Here is a 19,154-nt window from a genome sequence, read left to right as displayed (position 1 = left end):
TGTGCATCTATAATAGGTTAATATGAAGTGGAGTATAAACAACTTTGATGCTGTTCTTTTTGGTTGAGTGCATACTCCTTTCTGCTTAAAGAAGATAATTTCCTATGCTATGTATAACAGAATTGAAATAATTTCAGATTTGGAAGTTGATACTTTTATAAAAGAAAATTTCTTAAAAAAATATGCTTATACTTAGCTACATTAGAAATCACTGTAGGTATTACCACAACTGAAGTCTGAGAGTATCAGTATTCATATTAAAATCATGAAGACTGCAGACTTAGGTGAATACTGATTAAAATTTAGGCCTAAATAAACCAGGAATACACAGAGGGGAAAAAATTAAAACAATGAAAGTACTGGACAATGGAATAATTTGCCTAAATACATTCTGGAGCTCCATCATTTAAAGTATTTAAATCAAGACTTTCCAGTCTTAATGGCTACAAATTCTGAAGCCATAGACCTGGACCATAAGAATCATCATAATACCAGGTCAGTCAGCAAGGGTCTGCCCAACACAGTGTCCTTTTAGCAGCAATAAATGCGGTAATCCAGGGAAAATAGAATCTTAGGACAATGGTTACTGATGGTTCTCAGAAGTACTTTCTCAGTCTCCATTAATCTGCTACTGAAGGAGCTGTTATCTATGCTTAGTACCTTTGTTTTTAGTAGCTCCTCATGAGTTCTTCTTTGATTAATTTACAAACCTGCTTTTTTAGCCCATTTAGATTTAGCATTTATGACATCCTGTAGCAAGCACTTCCACTCCTTAAGTGTGTATTCTGTAAAGAAATGTTCCCAGTTTTAAATGTGCACTTGATGGTCTCCAAATCTTGTACTTGAAAGGACTGTAAAAATAATTCCCTGTTCAATTTCTGCATACTTCTAATGATTTTATAGATTCCTATCATATTTGCCCCTTAATAATCTCCTTTTCAGAATGAAGAATTCAAATCTATTCATGATGCAAAAGAGACCATTACATAATTGCTATTATCCTGCTCATCTTTCTCTCTATATTTTCTAATTTGACTCACGTTTTTTGCAGAGGGCAGACCAAAATGTCTATCCCCTGCTCCCTGGATTTTTGCATTTGTGTTATAATTGCTTGTTGTTGTCTGCGCTTTTCTTGATAACTGTTAATATTTTATTCCCTTTCGGTCACTACTGAGCAGTGAACTGATGTTTCACAGGAATTGCCTGTTATAACCTCAAGATCTCAGTCCCGAGTGATTAATAGCTAATTCAAAGCCCATCCTGGTGAATATAAAGTAGGTTTATTTTTTCCTCCTGTGCAGTAATTTACAATAAATTTCATCTAATATTTTATCACTAGTCATTCATTACTATAATGTCTTTCTGTAACTTTTCAGTTACCTCTTGCTTTTACTTTGATAACTTAATGCCATCAGCATATCTTGTAACTTGTACTTGCATTTTTTTAAAATAATTTAAGAATATATTGAAAATCACAACTAGTGACACACAACCCTGCACAGCTCTGTGCATGAAGAAAACTATTTATGCCTACAGTTATTTCCTGTTTTACACATTGTATGCTGTAAGATTGGATAAAATTATATCCAAGAACTTGTCCTTAAAGCGGCAGCTGAATGTGATCTGTATATGATAAGAACATATATCAACAGAACAGTCAGACACAACTAAGCAAGCATTAGTAAGGCATTTGTAAAGTTCTTTGCTGGCTAGAAGCACTCCTGCTTCATGCCAGTTAATGCACTAGAAACTTGTAGCACCAGTAGCTTGTCACAGTTTAACGTTTCTTGTCTTACTGATATGTTGAATTATTTTGTATTGAATACTTACCGTTCATTATAATTGTTGAATCTCATTAACTGAAGGAAAACCTAGTGTAAATAATTGGTATTTGAATGGGTCATTAATTTTATACATTTTAAAGTAAATTTTGGAGAAGACTTATTCTTCCACTTTCAAAAGTAATTACATGTAAGCACACAAGAGAAAATATGGCATAGTACGTGTCATTAAAGGCAGATTCCCTGTCAGTATACAATTGAATACTTTGATGTTGATGTTGGATGAAAAAGCAACATACCCTCTTCTAGAACTCTGCCCTTGTCGTTTTTACAATATATGTTCTTATTTCTTTCTTTAAAAAGAAAGAACAAAACATTATACTCTGAAGGAAACTACTATTTTCTTTTGCTAGACACATGACATTGTAACGTCAGCTTGTGCATAGGTAAAAAAAATCTGTTTTTTTAAACACAAATTTATTTATTTTTATTTAGTGGGATATAATTTCAAGTCTTCAGTTTATAGTCAAGTTTTTAAAAGACTGCTTTGTAAGACAACAAAATGAATAAACTGTGTCTGTAAGGTCAAAACATTATGGATGAGGTTTGTCTCAGCTTTCTTCAGCCATCTAAAAATTGAGTATCTACTTTACACTAGTTGTCCAGGTTCACACTCTAGTTCATGGAGAAATATAGGCCTCTCCAAAGCATGATTCATTCCACCTGAGGAAAAATTTCAAGAAATAAGCCCCCCAAAACTATCTAACTTTTAGATAGCTTAGGCAAAATGAGATAAATTCAACATTTTAAGTATACAATCAATCTTAAGAGCTTTAAAGGTAGTCAAAATGGTAAGATATGGTTTTTTGTCTGTAGGAGTAAATAAACGAATGTTACCTCTTTAAACAAATAATAATAATAGAAGCTTGAATTTCAGTTTAGTCAAATTGAAACAAACCAATATAGAGAAAAGAAGGTGGTATGGTGTGGTGTTTCTTTCAGGGTTCTGTATTATATAACAGATGCAACATACTAGTATTGTTTATTATTACTGCAAATAGTATATGCTACAATTAATCTAATCTACCATAAATAGTAATTTAAAAAAATGTACTGTTTTGACTTTTTTTTCCTCTACTATTGTGCTGTTGCAGATCCATAAAGGGTTTTGCAGAAAGGGAGAAGTAGAAAGGGAGACTGAGGTTTGAAGCCGGAGGAGAATGATCATTTAGTAATGTTATCAACTTCGCTGATTTTAGAAGCAAGCAAGAAATGGTTAATTAGGAGAGTTCACTCCTGTTCCAGGTCCAGGAAAAGGCCCGAGTCTCACTTTTCTCTCATATGTTATGGAATTACGCCCATTCATGGGGAAATATGCATGTAGCTTTTTCTGTGCAATTTCACTTGACTACCTCATTCTGAGCTTCTAGCATTTCTAACTGCTCCATCTCCTGTCCCCATACACATTCTAATTGTCTTCATAAATTCAGATAAACAGTTTCTTTTCTCAAAACATGAGAAGATGTAGCACTTCCCATCTCTTTCTTCCTCTCCTAGTCAGGAATGCAGTAACAAGAATAGTAATGCAGGAATAAGATATGTATGCAGGAATAAGTAGTGCAAGAAGTAATGCAGGAATACAGTAACAAGAAAGAGTACAGGCCAGCATGTTTTCAGTCAACACTTTTTTTACAGAAGAAAAACAAAGGTAAAACAACAGAATATGGCTTACAGCTCAGACTTAGATCTGTGCACTCCTGCTTTTTGTGTCTCTGAGATGATAGAATGGAACAGGTATTTCTTTGCCTTCCTGCTGGGGAGGAAAACAGCACCCAAGAACTTTAAGAACCAGAACTCTTTCTGCCCTTCCTTACCTGTTCCTTGTTTGTAGACAGAATCTTTTATGCATTCTTTTCGTTGCTAATCTTCTGGATGTCCTGCCAGGAAACAGAGGACGCCACCTGAGAGAACAACAGCTGAGACTACCAATGAAACACTGATAGCTCACAATGAAGAGTAGATAGTTCAGTGAAGGCTTTTTCCACACACTAAGAGATTAAGAACTAGACAGTGGTGCGTGTCACATACATTATGAAGAACTAGTATAAATTCACATTAATTTTCTCTATCCAAGTACAGTTAGCTGGCACACCTATGTGTGGTTTGGAAAATCTCCGTGACTTTTATGTTGACCATTGCTATTAAATGTAACCTTATTGAAGTATATTTAATTTGCTAATTTGTGCTATACATATGATGATATTGAAATACAGTTCTGTTATACTTGAGGGCTTCTGTAGGTTTGTGTTGTATAGTCATATCTTTATACATTGGGAAACTTGTGTAAGGGCAATCTAGAATTAATGTATAATATATTATATATAAGTATATATATTTATGTATATAATATATTATATTATATATAAGTATATATATTTCTGTTTCTTTAACTTTTTGATAGCTTTAGCATCTTTCAATTTTCAGTTATTTAGTGTTTTCTCTTTATTTTTATATCTGATTATTTTTTGTCACAATATAATATCAACTCCATTCGGTTTCATTTGTTCAGTCACTCTTGTTAATAATTATCTGTTGCAGATAAGCAGTTGTCTACCCTTACTCATGTCAGTAAGAATACCTCTTCTAGTGGTTTACACATAAACCCATCCCTAGCCTTATTTTGACGTCTAGTCTGCAGTGCACCCAAGAGGCTTATACTGTTAGAGTTATTTTTTACTGCTTCTAAGTTCAGGAACACTAGACAGCTGTTTTATCCTGGTATTTGCTTTGAAATGAATTGAGATTTACCCAACAGGATACTACTAGTAGGGACTCTACTTTGTATTCACAAACAATATTTTTCCTGTTACAGCATATGCTAAAAAGTGTCAACCATTACAGAGAAATCTAGTAGCTATCACTAAAGATTACTGCTACAGACATAGAGTAGACTGAATGTATTAACAATAACTGACAGACAACCAGACGTTTGGAAATGTAAGAGGAGAACCATTCAAAAAAATGACACCGCTGCTACTATTTTCATTTAAAACTAAATAATTATAGTAACACCACTAACTCAGAGATACACAGTTATTGTTATGTCAAACTGAAGTATTCCACTGAACGGTACAAGATCAGATTTTCCAATTTGTTTATGTGAGCTAGTCAAAATTTATTTAAGTTTCCTTACTGAAAGCAATATTCCTACATGCATGAATTCTGTAAGAGCATCTCTTTAGGATGTCATCTTTCAGTCTTATCCCTTCAAAAACCTTCTCAGTGATTACTGAACAATTTCTCTTTGAAGAGCCCAACATGCATTCAAGTCATCTTGCAGTTTTACTAAACAATTTTTCTCAGGCAGAAGGGGGTGAATATCAGTTTATTTGGTGTCTACATTAGTATAATTTAATTTAAAAATATTGAGTCAGTCCATCATTACAGTGTAATGCTAGTTCATCCTAAATACAAGGGAAAACTTCATACAATTTTTCATATCTGCTGTTTGTTATGAAGCTAAATACTTAAATCAAAGAGATTACTCACAGAAGAAGGCTGTGTTCCAGCAGGAGGAGGCAGATACATGTTGTAGCAGTAGGTAGCCTCTGACTTTTTCAACGGTATAGTAAAAGTAATTTTTCTCCTTTTACCATAAGTTAAGACAGCAGTAGGTCATAATAAACCTTTCTACCTTTAGCATCTGTGAGTTTATTAAACATACTTTCTATGATTAAACTATTTTATGTAAAACTCTTGCCTTGCAGTGCATGAATGTTAAGCTACTTCATATGAATAACGGCCCTTAACTTTAAAATCCTCCTAGACGCAAATATTCTGCTGTTCATTCATGCATTTTATTTTTTTCAAGGCTACTCCATGGCTAGTTCTAGGTGTCTTGAAGGTGCCAGGGCACCTGACCCAAACTGGCCAAAGGTATATTCCATACCATGTGATGTCCCATCTAGTATAGGAACTGGGAAGTGGGGGCGGGGAATCGCCGCTCGGGGACTAGCTGGGTGTTGATCCGCGGGTGGTGAGCAATTGCACTGCGCATCATTTGTACATTCCAATCCTTTTATTACTACTGTTTTCATTTTATTAGTGTTATCATTATCATTATTAGTTTCTTCTTTTCTGTTCTATTAAACCATTCTTATCTCAACCCACAAGTTTTACTTCTTTTTCCCAATTTTTTCCCCCATCCCACTGGATGGGGGGGGAGTGAGTGAGAGGCTGTGTGGTGCTTAGTTGCTGGCTGGGGTTAAACCACGACAAAAGGAAATGGTAGAATAACTGAAAAATTTAAATGTCTTGTTTCTCACAAAAAAAGGAAATCTCTTTCTTCCCCTCCTCTTCCTAAAAAAAAAAGATTTTCTGAAACTCCTGCAGTGAAAGCTAGAGTGATTGTCATCATACTAGTGTAGTCAGGTCTTAATGCAGTTGTCTGATTTTGTGGAGAATTCCTGTCTTTTCTTATGAGAATGGGCACAAGAGTTTCTCCTGTCTGATGACCATTTGATTGATGACCGTAATCTGATAAGCTGTAAAGCCTTGCTGAATCTTTCTCATAGAAAGAATCTCACATAATAGTTTCCTGCTTTCTGCTTCCTGTAGTTATGCTTGAATCCTGCTTATTTAAAGCATGGCTTTTCTCCATTGTTATTTATCATTTAGCTGTCTGGCCATGATCCACCACTTAGCACAGTAAATGGGGTCTCCAGACTTGGGAGTTAAGATGAATGAGGAGTTTGCATTTCTTGTTTCTTAGTGCATACTTGTTATCTTTAATCACTATAGAGACCATTTCTCTAGTGAGAGATTTCTCTTTCCCTGTCTTTTAAATAAGGTTGTAACTTCTGAAAAACGTCACTTTGTTTTTCTTTTTTTCTTTTTTTTTCCTAAAAAAAAAAAAAAGTATTATAATTCCTTTCTAAAACCTCATAGGAAAAACATCACAGCTAAATCATAAGCAAAGAGGATGTCACCAGTGGAGGTGATGGAGAATCAGATTTTTTTTTTCACTGTGAAATAAAATTTCCATGCTGTTGTGAGCAAAACTCTCTTTTGGAAAGATTATTTAGTCTGATGACAGAAATTCTGTTTGAAACTATGAGAAGTTAGCTTCTACAGAGTAACTTCAAATTCTGAGGAAGTCCTCTAGTTCTTTAATAAGACCTGTGTGTATACCACAACCGGTAAACACCTGAACACCTTAATTTTTCATTCACAATCAGAAGAAACCTATTTTAAACATAGTAAAAAAGATTTATCTAAAACACCATACTTAAGCACAATTTAAAATTATCATTCATCACAAATGGATTGCTTTATCTGGGTTTTGATTTGTTGGGCTTTTTTTTTTCAGCTCTTCACAACTAATTTGGTACAAAAGAAATTAAGATGTTACTGTAGAAAATAACAACCATGATACAGGCCATGTATATCTTTCCCAGACTGAAACAGTTTTTTTTTTTACTCCTGTTCTGAAATAGTGCCTGATTGGAGACATGTATTAAGAGTTGCAGAGGTAAATTGGGCCCTATTTAATTAATAGGGTTAATTTTCCTTTTCCTTTGCCATTGACAGTTACAAGACCTATCATTGTAAGTGCTGTTTCAGTCTTGAAGCAAACATCTGAGCTTCATCAGGAGGGCTTATATGAAATGTGCATTTCAGTTTATGTGATAACAAAGCTTAAACCATGTTAGTCCTTTCGTAATATCTTAAAGGCAAGTGAATTACATCAGTATCGGACTTGATTTTACACCAGAGCTTTCTGATTCAGTAAATCACTAGGCACACAGAAGATCCCACTGATGTGAATGGGAAACCTAGGGTGAGGAAGGATAGTTCATCTTATTCCACTGTTATCCATATAAGTTATTCAGAGTGTTTTGTTAGCTCTGATACCTGGCATAAGCATATATTTTACCCACATAGATATGACTTGATCAGTACAGTGTTGATGGCAATAATATGCTATCTGTAAAGGTTTGACTTGTGAGTTGGGTTTAATTCTTTAGTGGGACACAGGTGACAGCAATTCAGGGATCTGTTTCAAAGAATCTATTGGTACATGGCCCTGGAGAGATGAGAAGTCCAGGACATCCAGTTAATTTTCAGGGATCACCTCCTCCAAGCTCAAGAATGGTCCATCCCAATGATCAGGAAATCAAGCAAAGGTGGCAAAAGGCCTGCATGGATGAACAAGGAGCTACTGATAAAAGTTCAACATAAAAAAGAGGTGTACAAGATGTTGAAGCAAGGTCAGATGTCCTGGGAGGAATACAGGCACTTGAACACCACTGCAAAGATGGAGTTAGGAAAGCCAAAGCCCATCTAGAGTTGAATCTGGAAAAGGACATGAAAGGTTTCTAGAAATATATCAGCAACAAAAGGAAGAGTAGGGAAGATGTGGGTCCATTCCTGAATGGGGTGGGATCCCTGGTGAAAAAGGATGCAGAGAAGACTCAGTTACTAAATGCTGCCTTTGCTTCAGTCTTTACCAGTAAACCAGCCTTGAGGAATCCCAGACACCTGAGACCAGGAGAAAAGTCTAGAGCAAGGATGACTTGGAGGAGGACCAGGTGAGGGATTACTTAAACAAACTGGGCATACACAAACCCAGGGGACCTGATGTGATGCATCCATGCGTGCTGAGGGAGGTCAGTTACCTTTGAAAGGTCATGACGGTTGAGGGAGGTTTCCAAGGGCTGGAAGAAGACAAATCTTCAAGAAAGGCAATGAGAAGGATTGAGCGAAGTTTAGGCCAGTTGGCCTCACCTCTATACCTGGGAAGGTGATAGAGCAAATAGTCCTGGTCACCTTCTCCAAACTTATTAAGGACAGGAAGATGATTGAAAATATTCACCATGGATTTACAAAAGGTAAATCAGTCCTGACAGACCTGATAGTCTTCTACAATAAGATAACTAGCTTGGTGGTTGAGTGGAGAGCACTGGATGTTGTTTAGCTTGACTTTAACAAGCCTTTCAACACAGTCTCCCATAACATCCTCATTAACAAATTGATGAAGTGCCAACTAGATAAGCAGATGGTGAGGTGAATTGAAAGCTGGCTGAACTGCCAAGCTCAAAGAGTTGTGGTCAGCAGCGGGAAGGATAGCTGGCAATCAGTCAGTAATGGTGTACCCCAGGGATCGATACTGCAGCCAGTACTATTTAATATCTTCATAAATTACCTACATGATGGGACAGAGTGCACTCTTAGCAAGTCTGTAGATGATACAAAACTGGATGAGTGTCTGATATACCATATGATTGTGCTGCCATTCAGAGGGACCTCAAAGACTTACAGAAATGGGGAGATAGGAAGCTCATGAAGTTCAACAAAAGGAAATAAAGAGTCTGCAACTAAGGAATAACCCTGTGCACTGGTACAGACTGGGGCCAGCTAGCTGAAAAGCAGGTTTGCAGAAAAGGTCCTCAGGGTCCTGATGGATGCCAAGTTCAATATAAGCCAGCACTGTGCCCTTGTGGCAAAGAATACCACCAGCCTCCTGGGATGCATTCAGCAAAGCTTTGCCAGCAGCTCGAGGGATGTGATCCTTCCCCTCTATTCAGCACTGGTGAGATGCATTTGGGGTGGCGCATCCAGTGCTGGTTTCCCTGGTACAGGAGAGACATGGCCATGCTGGAGTGAGTCCAGCAAAGGGTGACACAGATGATTAAGGGGCTGGAGCATCAGACATGTAAGGAGAGGCTGAGACAGCTGGGACTGTTCAGCCTGGAGAAGAGAAAGCACAGGGGGATCTTATCAATGTGTATAAGACCTAGGAAGTAAAGGAGGCAGAGCCAGACTTGGTGGTTCCCAGTGGCAGAATAAGGGGAAATGGGCACAAACTGAAACACAGGAAATTTCCTTTAAACAAAAGAGAAAAATTATTACTGTAAGGGAGATGGGACACTGGAACAGGTTGCTCAGAGAGGTTGTGGAGTCTCCATCCCTGGAGATACTCAAAATCTGACTGGACATGGGCCTGAGCAATCTGCTCTAAATGACCATTCTCTGAGTGAGAGGATTGGACCAGATGATCTCTAAAGGCTTCTAGTCTCAGCTATTCTCTGATTTTGTGATAGGAATTATACTGAGAATATTGTTCATTAATCTAATACTATTTAAAATATACCAGTATTTTTTTCTTATTTCTTAAACTGGCCAATTAAAAGACAGAAGTAAACTCTGTACATGTTTTTTTCTCACTTTAAAAATGAAACTGAAATTTCTTTGATTAAATTTTTAACCAGTCAACTATTTTGTGCCAGTTCCATCTGTTGTTAGATGGTTTCCAAACTCATTAAAAGTATCCAGATGTTATAGTGATGAAGGCCATAGAAACATCTAGATATTTAGAGGCATGGAAATTTCTCTTGTCTAGCTCTTGCATGGTTAAAAGGGAGCTTGCTCATGCTGATGTATTTTCAATTAATGGATTCCCTCAATTTCCTAAATTAATGACAGTATTAATACTACAGTTTGCCTGGAATTTTGACAGAAAAAAAATAATCACACAAATGGAAAAGTATAAACAGCACAGAAATGTATTTTGTTTATTTTTGGGGAAATACATAAACTAACATTGTAACTATGAAAATTCCAAGAGAAAACTTCTTCGGATGCCCTAGCATTGTTGATCTTGTAAAATAAAAGGCACCTAAATATCTAAGCAAAATGTTAAGCCACAAAATACAGAGAAAAGAATATTTTATTTTTAAATAACATTAGTACAAAGCAGTGAAGGCCAAGATGAACATAAAATCAGGAATAATTTGCAGCCCAACTTTAGACATCAATTTTGGACAGGTGACTTTCAGTCTTTCACGATAGTTGACAGGGGACAGAAAATTGATGGAGACTCATTCTTTAGAGAATACTTATTCATCCATCATTTAAAAAAAAAAAATACATCACCCTGCAAATTCTTCAGTTAAAGTGATTTGATCTTTATTTACACTGGATAATAATTTTTAGTGAGTTTCTGAAAGGCAGATTATACTGGATACTCACATTTATATTTTATCAATTCTTGTTAATTTTTAAACATATTTTTGTCATTGTCTTCAAATTATGCTTGTTGTGGTTTGTTTTTAAGAAAACTATTTTCAAACACTAGAAAATGAACAGAATAAACACATGCCAAATGGGGTAGGCAACAATGACCCCCAGAAAACACAAGAATAATGAACTGTTATTTTTCTAATAATCAGAATTTCCCTTCTTGTGACATAATCTCAGCTGGCCAGGTATCAGTCATTGATGTATTACAATATTTCACAGCTGATTCAATAAAAAATAAGTATCCTGGCACAGAAAGAGGAAGGAAGAGGTTCTATATTCTATCTCCACTACTGGCTGCACCATACTCCTGCCTGACTTAAGGAAGCAGCTTGATTCACTTAAACTTAAATTGATCATAAAACTGTGGACTCAAAGACCCTTACTTGAGCTTGTTGCTGTTTCATATTAACCACTTTCTGCCAGTAGGTCCTATTTGTCAGTGCTTTGTAATGTCTCAGCTGTACTAATCTCTTCATAATATATTTGATTTCAAGGCAATGATGACTTTCATATACCTTCTCAGATTTTCCCTGTATTTTATTAAGAAATACACAGCCGAGAGTGAAAAAAGTTACCACAGATCATATGTGGACCTTTTTCTTTACAAAATGACCAATTTTAAGTCACATATTTGTTCCCTTTCTTCAGTGTTATACTCTTAGACAGGAAGGTGCTTAAGAGAAGGCTGGAGGCAACAACAATCTTGAAATACTTACAAAATGTAGAAACAGGCATTAGAATTTGGCTCACTATAAGGTATAATTACTGTGTAAATACTTTATAATAACCCATTACAACACAAATATAGCTTACCAATTCTATTTTTACAGTTTTCCCAAGATACAGCTCTTGATAATAGTTATGCGTGCTTGTTAAGTTATGCCTCAGCACTTGCTTGAATTTTCCATACATAGTTTGCAACTTAATTCAAAATGGGAAAGAGCAGCGCAAGTCACAGGGAACTTAACTTGGCTCAATGGCAAAAGGAAAACATTGACTATAAAAATAAGATTTGATAAAAGTGCAAATGTGATAGAAACAATTAGCTGGATTAAGTTTGTTAGTTATCTTTAGAAACACCAAAGAGAAGACTTGACTGTAGCTAAACATTATTTTAAAAATAAACAGAGCTAGTGGAAACATCAGTGTTTAAATTTCTGAAGATTGGAGGAAAACGATGGCGATAATTTGGCATCTCACCTATGGTTCCTCCTAAAAATTGACACATTTCCAAAGATTTTTCTCACAGGCAGTTTTAAAATTATTTTTGTTTGAAGTTTTTATAAACATAACATCCAGACTTTCCCTTCAAAAAGAGGGCGTTTTGTTTTTGGGGTTTTTTTTATAAATTTGACTTGTTTTCTTCTTGAAAAGAGGGTATGATAAGGTCCTGAGTTGGTAATGTGGAACTGCCTTTTTTTTAAAACCAGTAAAAAAAAAAAAAAAAAAAAAAGGCATTTGAAGATGTCACATTTTAAATACACTGGCTTTAAAGCTTTAAGTGTGTATAAATTACAGCAGTTGTAGGTGCCTACCTTCATCCTTTATAACAAAGGATACCAGATAAAGATATTATAAAACATATGGAAAACAAATATAATTCAGTAGCAACACACTAGAATATTTATCCCCAAAAGTCTAACCTGGATAATGAACCAGAACTGGTTCAGTTTCTCTTTATAGGTGTTCCAGCATGGTGGGCTGACCATTCTGTCACACACACCTCCCCCCCCCTCAGCTGGACAAGGGAGAAAAAATGTAAGAAAGGGCTTGTGGGTTGAGATAAAGACAGGAGAGATCACTCAACCAATTACCATCATGGGCAAAACAGACTCAGCTTGGGGAAAATTAACTCAATTTATTACCAATCAACCAGAGTAGGGTAATGAGAAATAAAACCAAATCTCAGAACACCTTCCCTCCATCCTTCCCTTCTTCCCGGGCACAACTTCACTCCCAGATTCTCTACCTAACCCCCCCCCCCCCCCCCCCCCCAAGCGGCGCAGGGGGACGGGGATGGGGTTTACGGTCAGTTCATCACACATTATTTCTGCCGCTTCATCCTCCTCAGGGGCAGGACTCATCACTCTTCCCCTGCTCCAGCGTGGGGTCCCTCCCACGGGAGACAGTTCTCCACAAACTTCTCCAACGTGGGTCCTTCCCATGGGCTGCAGTTCTTCATGAACTGCTCCAGCACGGGTCCTTTCCACGGTGTGCAGTCCTTCAGGAGCACACTGCTCCAGCGTGGGTCCCCCATGGGGTCACAAGTCCTGACAGAAAACCTGCTCCATGGGCTCCTCTCTCCACAGATCCACAGGTCCTGCCAGGAGCCTGCTCCAGCACAGGCTTACTACAGGGTCACAGCCTCCTTCGGGCATCCACCTGCTCTGGTGTGGGGTCCTCCCCGGGCTGCAGGTGGATATCTGCTCCACTGTGGACCTCCATGGACTGCAGGGGGACAGCCTGCCTCACCATGGTCTTCTCCACGGGCTGCAGGGGAATCTCTGCTCCGGCGCCTGGAGCACCTTCTCCCCCTCCTTCACTGACCTTGGTGTCCGCAGGGTTGTTTCTCTTACATGTTCTCACTCCTCTCTCCGGCTACTGTTTCTGTGTCTGTCTCACAACTTTTTTTTCCTTCTTAAAAATGTTATCCCAGAGGCGTTACCACTATCACTGATTGGCTCAGCCTTGGCCGGCGGTGGGTCCGTCTTAGAGCCGGCTGGTATGGGCTCTCTCGAACACAGGGGAAGCTTCCAGCAGCTTCTTACAGAAGCCACCCCTGTAAGCCCCCTGCTACCAAAACCCTGCCACACAAAGCCAATACATCCAGTACCTACAAATATTTAACTACTTCCACTTTCTTACCTTTATGGTCCTTAAGCCATTTTCCCCTCCATTGCTAGTAATGGTGTTAAAATTAGGATGTAAATATTTTGTAGGTACTAGGGCCAGAATTAATCCAAACAATTATTTTTTCTTTGCACTGTTTACTTATATTGAAAATGCAAACACCTGTGATGTGAATGTGCTGCATAGATATTTGAACTTAAGTGCAAAACCAACATTCTTGAGTTGAGTTGTTCTACTAGCATGACTTTAAAAAAAATAATTTTTGTGATTCAGTATATGTATTCTGAAAAGTGTTTGTTGCTTTGAATCAGTTACTCATTTGTTTCACAAAGGTAAAGATGCACTGAATGTTAATGTTTTAAGCAAAAAGAAACATTCCAAGGTAAGTGAAACTTACAGAGACTTATCAACTAAATTAATTCATAAAACACAGTATATAGCAATATGCCTGGAATTACAAAGGACGACATTGCACTGAGAATGTAGATGTGTATTGGGTGAGGGAGAACAGAGAATTTGAAAGTATATTCAGCTACAGAAAAATGGTTTTGTTCCCTCAGTAGTAGAATCTTTTAATGAGTATATGTATGGTTTGTGTACCTTCATTTTCTCTTTTATATATATAGAATTACTTTTTTATTCATTTACTGCTGTAATGGTATGAAAAATAACTAACTTTAAGCACCAGGACAGCCAATTAAGTGATCAGAGAAATCAATCAATAAATATAATTTTTTATTTAAATATTTTTAAACAATATATTAATGTGTATTTTGTTCTCTTCTTTTTTTGTTTGTTTTTTCCTTTCACATTCTGTCCCCCCTTTTTTTGGCCATTGGTGCCTCTTGCTTTTTCTCCTTCCTGTTTGGTCAGTGGTTTTTGGCCAGTTTGTATTTTTCCAGACATCACTCCATGATGTAGTTGAAGTATATGATGGCCCAACTCTGCAGTCATCTTTGTTATCCTCTCTCTCAGGATCTCATTCAGGTATTCTTTAATAGAACTGTCATTTACTTTTTACAAACCTAGAAAGATAGTGTAGTCAGAAAAAAAGAAGAAAAATATGATAGTCATATTTTCTTAGATTCAATTCAGGCAAATATATGAAATTAGGATTTTGAACTAAAAGCCTAACCACTCAAAACTCTTTGCGTTAATGAATAAAATGAAGTAAAATTAAATCTTTTTTTTTTTTTTTAGATTTTTTTTCTCTTGATATTTAGTTGTTATAGTGAGTGGTTTGGGCTTCTTACTCTGTGCCTTTATGACTTTTATCTAGTGAGCAATATGAAATGAGTATTACATATTTTAAAGGGAAAGCAGCATATATTTGTAGCAAAGTAAAATTGTATAGATATTGTGTGCATTGACTTAATTAAAAGAGGTATGGGGTTTGGGTTTTTTTTTGCTAAAGGAAAAAAACAACAAATATTCCTAATAACTGAGATGAGTTTTAGTCCCCCTTTTCTAGAACAACATAATACTGTCAACATAAAATATTGAAATCCCATATATGTTGCAAAGTTTACTGAAGCAGAACAGGGTTTTCAGAAGGTTATTTCTAGCTGCAAAGATGTTGACAGGTATTTTGAATGCTTCTTTAGTAAAATGTGGTTATGATAGCTTTGTATTTGCTTTGTTTGAGTAGGTGAATCCCTTCCATTGAGCTCAGGTAACCAGATCACGGTTAGATTTACTTCAGTTGGACCAATAACAGCTAAAGGATTTCATTTTGTTTATCAAGGTGAGACAACCTGGAAAAATCTGTACATTTATTCTTTTTGTCACAAACTGTAAATCATCAGAGAGGAACAGACTGAGAATGTAGAGGGAAGTAATTGCCTGTTAACAATGTAACAAGTTTCACTACTTCTGCATGTTTTGAAAAAAATTTGGGACCATTCTTTATCTGTATTTTAAAGCTTAAATCAAATATTTAAGAAGTATAAGAGAGATTCCAAATGTAAGAAGACAGTTATACAAAGCAGCTGTTTCTGTTTGTTAATCTGGTTGACTAATGTTAGATCCATCTTGCTGCTCAAACTGGTTTATCTCTCAATTTAAATATGAATAACTGTAAGTGTTATTACCTGTGGGTGAATCAGTGATCTTACTGTTATTGAGATACTTCTCTTGGTTTATATTATTTGCCTTTTTATGGGTCAAACACAGAAATGGTTATACATCAATACTTGCAACTGCAATTCATTCTTTCATTAAAATTAAATCCTGATCTGAGAGTCAGAATACACATTTAGAAATCCACAGAAATAAATGTAAATACCTATCTGACACAGAAAGGTTACTTTGAAACCATGTATTAGCTGAATATTTCATAGCAGTATTTCTTTTCAGTGCCATTTTAGAAAGGTTTCAGTGTGGATTTTATACATTGCTTTTAAACTTGGCAAGAATATCAGTGCTATGCTCTTCTAAATAGTAACTCAGACATCAAAGGTATGCAATCCATATTGTAAAGATTAATTTGGGGATTATAAGAATATTCTTAACTAGCAAATAACTGAATTTTTTGCAGTCATTTTGAATATTTCTGGTTCAAAATCTGTATTCCTCCACCAAATCTAAAATTAAGAATCCACAATTGTTTCTATGTTTGCAGCTGTTCCAAGAACAAGTGCAACACAGTGTAGCTCTGTGCCTGAACCAAGATTTGGAAAAAGGATTGGAAATGAATTTGCAGTTGGGTCATTGGTTCTTTTTGAGTGCAATCCAGGTTATATCCTCCATGGGTCAACAGCAATTAGATGTGATACAGTACCAAATGCATTGGCACAGTGGAATGATTCACTCCCTACATGTGTTGGTGAGTTCTAAGGCTTTTTAATAGAACTAATTACTGCCTTAAAGTGTAGACCGCTCTCTCCAGCTGAATGTGTTCCTTGTCATCTATACAGTATTTTATTCTTGTTTACTTTTATTCACTTTCTTCTTCATTCAAGATAAAGATTTTATTCCCCTTCCTATTCTAACCTTGCTGTGACATTTCAGGAGTTTCATGAACATACTCTGCTGCTATAAATTATATGTTAGCTTCTTTTACATTAACATCAGTGACAGTCCCTGGCTGTCCCTTAATCAAGACTCAGAAATATCAGTTTGTGTCCTAACTGCTTGCAAAACTAAGATGCTGTCACCTTGTAGATCTCTAACAAGCTATTGCAAGCTATTAGAAAGAACACTACTATATTACAGATTTAGAAATAGTTGCGCTAGTATTTCATTACTTGTCAGAAAAAAGCAGTGATTTTTTCAGATGAGAAAATATACTTTGTCTGGTTCTAGTCATACAAGATTAAATTCTCAAAATGAAATTCTTAAATTAATGTGCATCCATTGACATTTATTAAGCTGATTTGCACCAATTGGAAATCTGGTGATTGTGTTGAAAAGCCCCACAGTAAAGAGATAAAATTCTAATGGTACATTTTTTCATAGATTTATGTCAAGGGCAAATACAGCACATTTACATATTAAGTTTTATTAGAGTTTGGCTTTGTTTTTTGTATGGAAAAAAATTCAGTTGTTTATAAATGAATTAAAATTGGTTATAATTTGCACAGATGTTTTTGCAATGCCATCAAACTTTTCCACCTGTAACATCTGTTGCAGTACTGACTGCATTATACATTAATTTTGTGCAAATTGAATACATTGAAACCTATTCATTTTGAGGATGAAGACATCTGAAGAACTCCATTCCCAAACAAAACAGTAAATATATGTATGAGTTAAAGTTACTTTACTTTTCTTGGCAGAGAACAGATTTTTTATAAAAATGATCCTAACCCGTTGCAAAAACCACATTATGATAGTGACTGCAGCATTAAGAAGTACATAAGCAGTGTTTTAGATGAATGGAGGAAAGGAAAATAGAGGACATTTTTTCATTAGGTTGAATTTGAATCTTCTGTGCTTATCAGCTGAAGGTGAATGTTAAAGTCTGAGCCGTTTTCAGTAAAATAAAAGATTTTCTCCAAAATACGAAAATCTTCATAGAGATCAAGACTCAGTACAATAGAGGTAATATTAATAAATATTATTAACCAGGTATTATAGACAAATCATGTTTATTTAGACTGTTTCAGGCATAGGAATAGAACCACAATTTATATATCAATAAGAAGCTCAAGTATATGGCTATATTTCATTTGTTCTCAGTGATTACAGTTTAATCAGTAATTGTACTATTTACCCCCCTGAAATGTATTCCCTTTGTTTTTCAGATACAACAACAGAGTGTTGAAATAATTATTTTGGCCATTGGTCACAATGTATTATTGAAATTTTAATACATGATTTAGTCTGTGGAAGAGAAAGCTATCTGTCTCTAGGCAAGTTGAACTGAGAAAAGGTTACAGGCCACCTTATGTGTGAAAATCACTGTGCCGATAAATGTGATAAAATATATATAAGGTGAAAATTGCATTGAACTATATCAGTTTAATAATTGAAGTGGTAGACATGACCATATTAAATTGCCTTAACTCTAGTGAGTGCTTGAATATTTCCTTGGAGATAGTAGACATCAATCGTTCTGTCTGTTCATCCTTTTATGAGTAATTATTTAAACACTTTAAATGACACTGACCTTTAGTTTATCCATGTAGTTCCCAACAGATTCTATCAATTATGTCTCACAGAAAACATAGGTACAGTATTCATTATTAAGATAAGTTGCATTCTCCTACCTATTTCCTACCTATTTTCTAAATCCTCGTATTTGTATCTAATGAAATCCATTCAGAACTTAGCAGTGTTGCTTAGAAGTGATATATTAGCTTCTAATGGTTTTGATAAACCATCTCATTAAGCAGTAATATTCTTTGTCCCTGTTAGAGCATCTAATGATCTAGACAAGCTGAACATTGAGAAGAGAAACTTGGTGGTACTGAATGCCTCTGTCCTATTTCACGCGTAACATTTTTATTAATCCATGGCCATGGATATGATGAGTGCAGTCTCGCAAGCATTTAGCAATTTCTTTACTAATGTGGTAGATCCATAGATTATAATGGGATAACTCATGGAAGCAAAGAGAACAGTCAAAGAGTTGAGACTGGTGCTATTAATTATTTAGACAACAACAAAGTAGCAACATTAAGAAAGAATGTATCTTTTTTATGACATATTTTTATCTTTTATACTGATAAAATACATAACTGTTCAAACTTCATTCTTAAACCTTTAAAATAATGTTTCATTTTTGTAAGATTACTAGGAGACAATGGAATGGATTTCACTTCATTAAAGGTCAAATAAATAAGGGGAATATGAGCATGATTCTCCAGGGTAGAAAACTGACATAATTCAAATTTTCCTTTATTCTTTTTTGGTCATTTAAAAGGAGTTTTTTGAGATACAAGATTTTATTTTCCTGAGGCAAATATAAATTTTTTAATGTAGCATAAATTTACAGAAGTT

General features: G+C 35.8%; 1 protein-coding gene across 1 annotated transcript in view; it reads left to right on the top strand.

Moving 5' to 3' along the window:
- CSMD3 (CUB and Sushi multiple domains 3) overlaps positions 1–19,154 on the top strand; it is a 760,948-nt gene that overhangs the window by 597,661 nt on the left and 144,133 nt on the right. Inside the window, exons 33-35 of the mRNA XM_069779925.1 lie at positions 14,586–14,699; positions 15,361–15,456; positions 16,333–16,536. Of these exons, the coding sequence (XP_069636026.1) occupies positions 14,586–14,699; positions 15,361–15,456; positions 16,333–16,536 (414 nt within the window). The remainder of the gene's footprint in view (positions 1–14,585; positions 14,700–15,360; positions 15,457–16,332; positions 16,537–19,154) is intronic.

This window comes from Haliaeetus albicilla, chromosome 3 (assembly GCF_947461875.1).
Source record: "Haliaeetus albicilla chromosome 3, bHalAlb1.1, whole genome shotgun sequence".
NCBI lineage: Eukaryota > Metazoa > Chordata > Aves > Accipitriformes > Accipitridae > Haliaeetus > Haliaeetus albicilla.
This window is presented reverse-complemented; position numbering and strand designations above follow the sequence as displayed.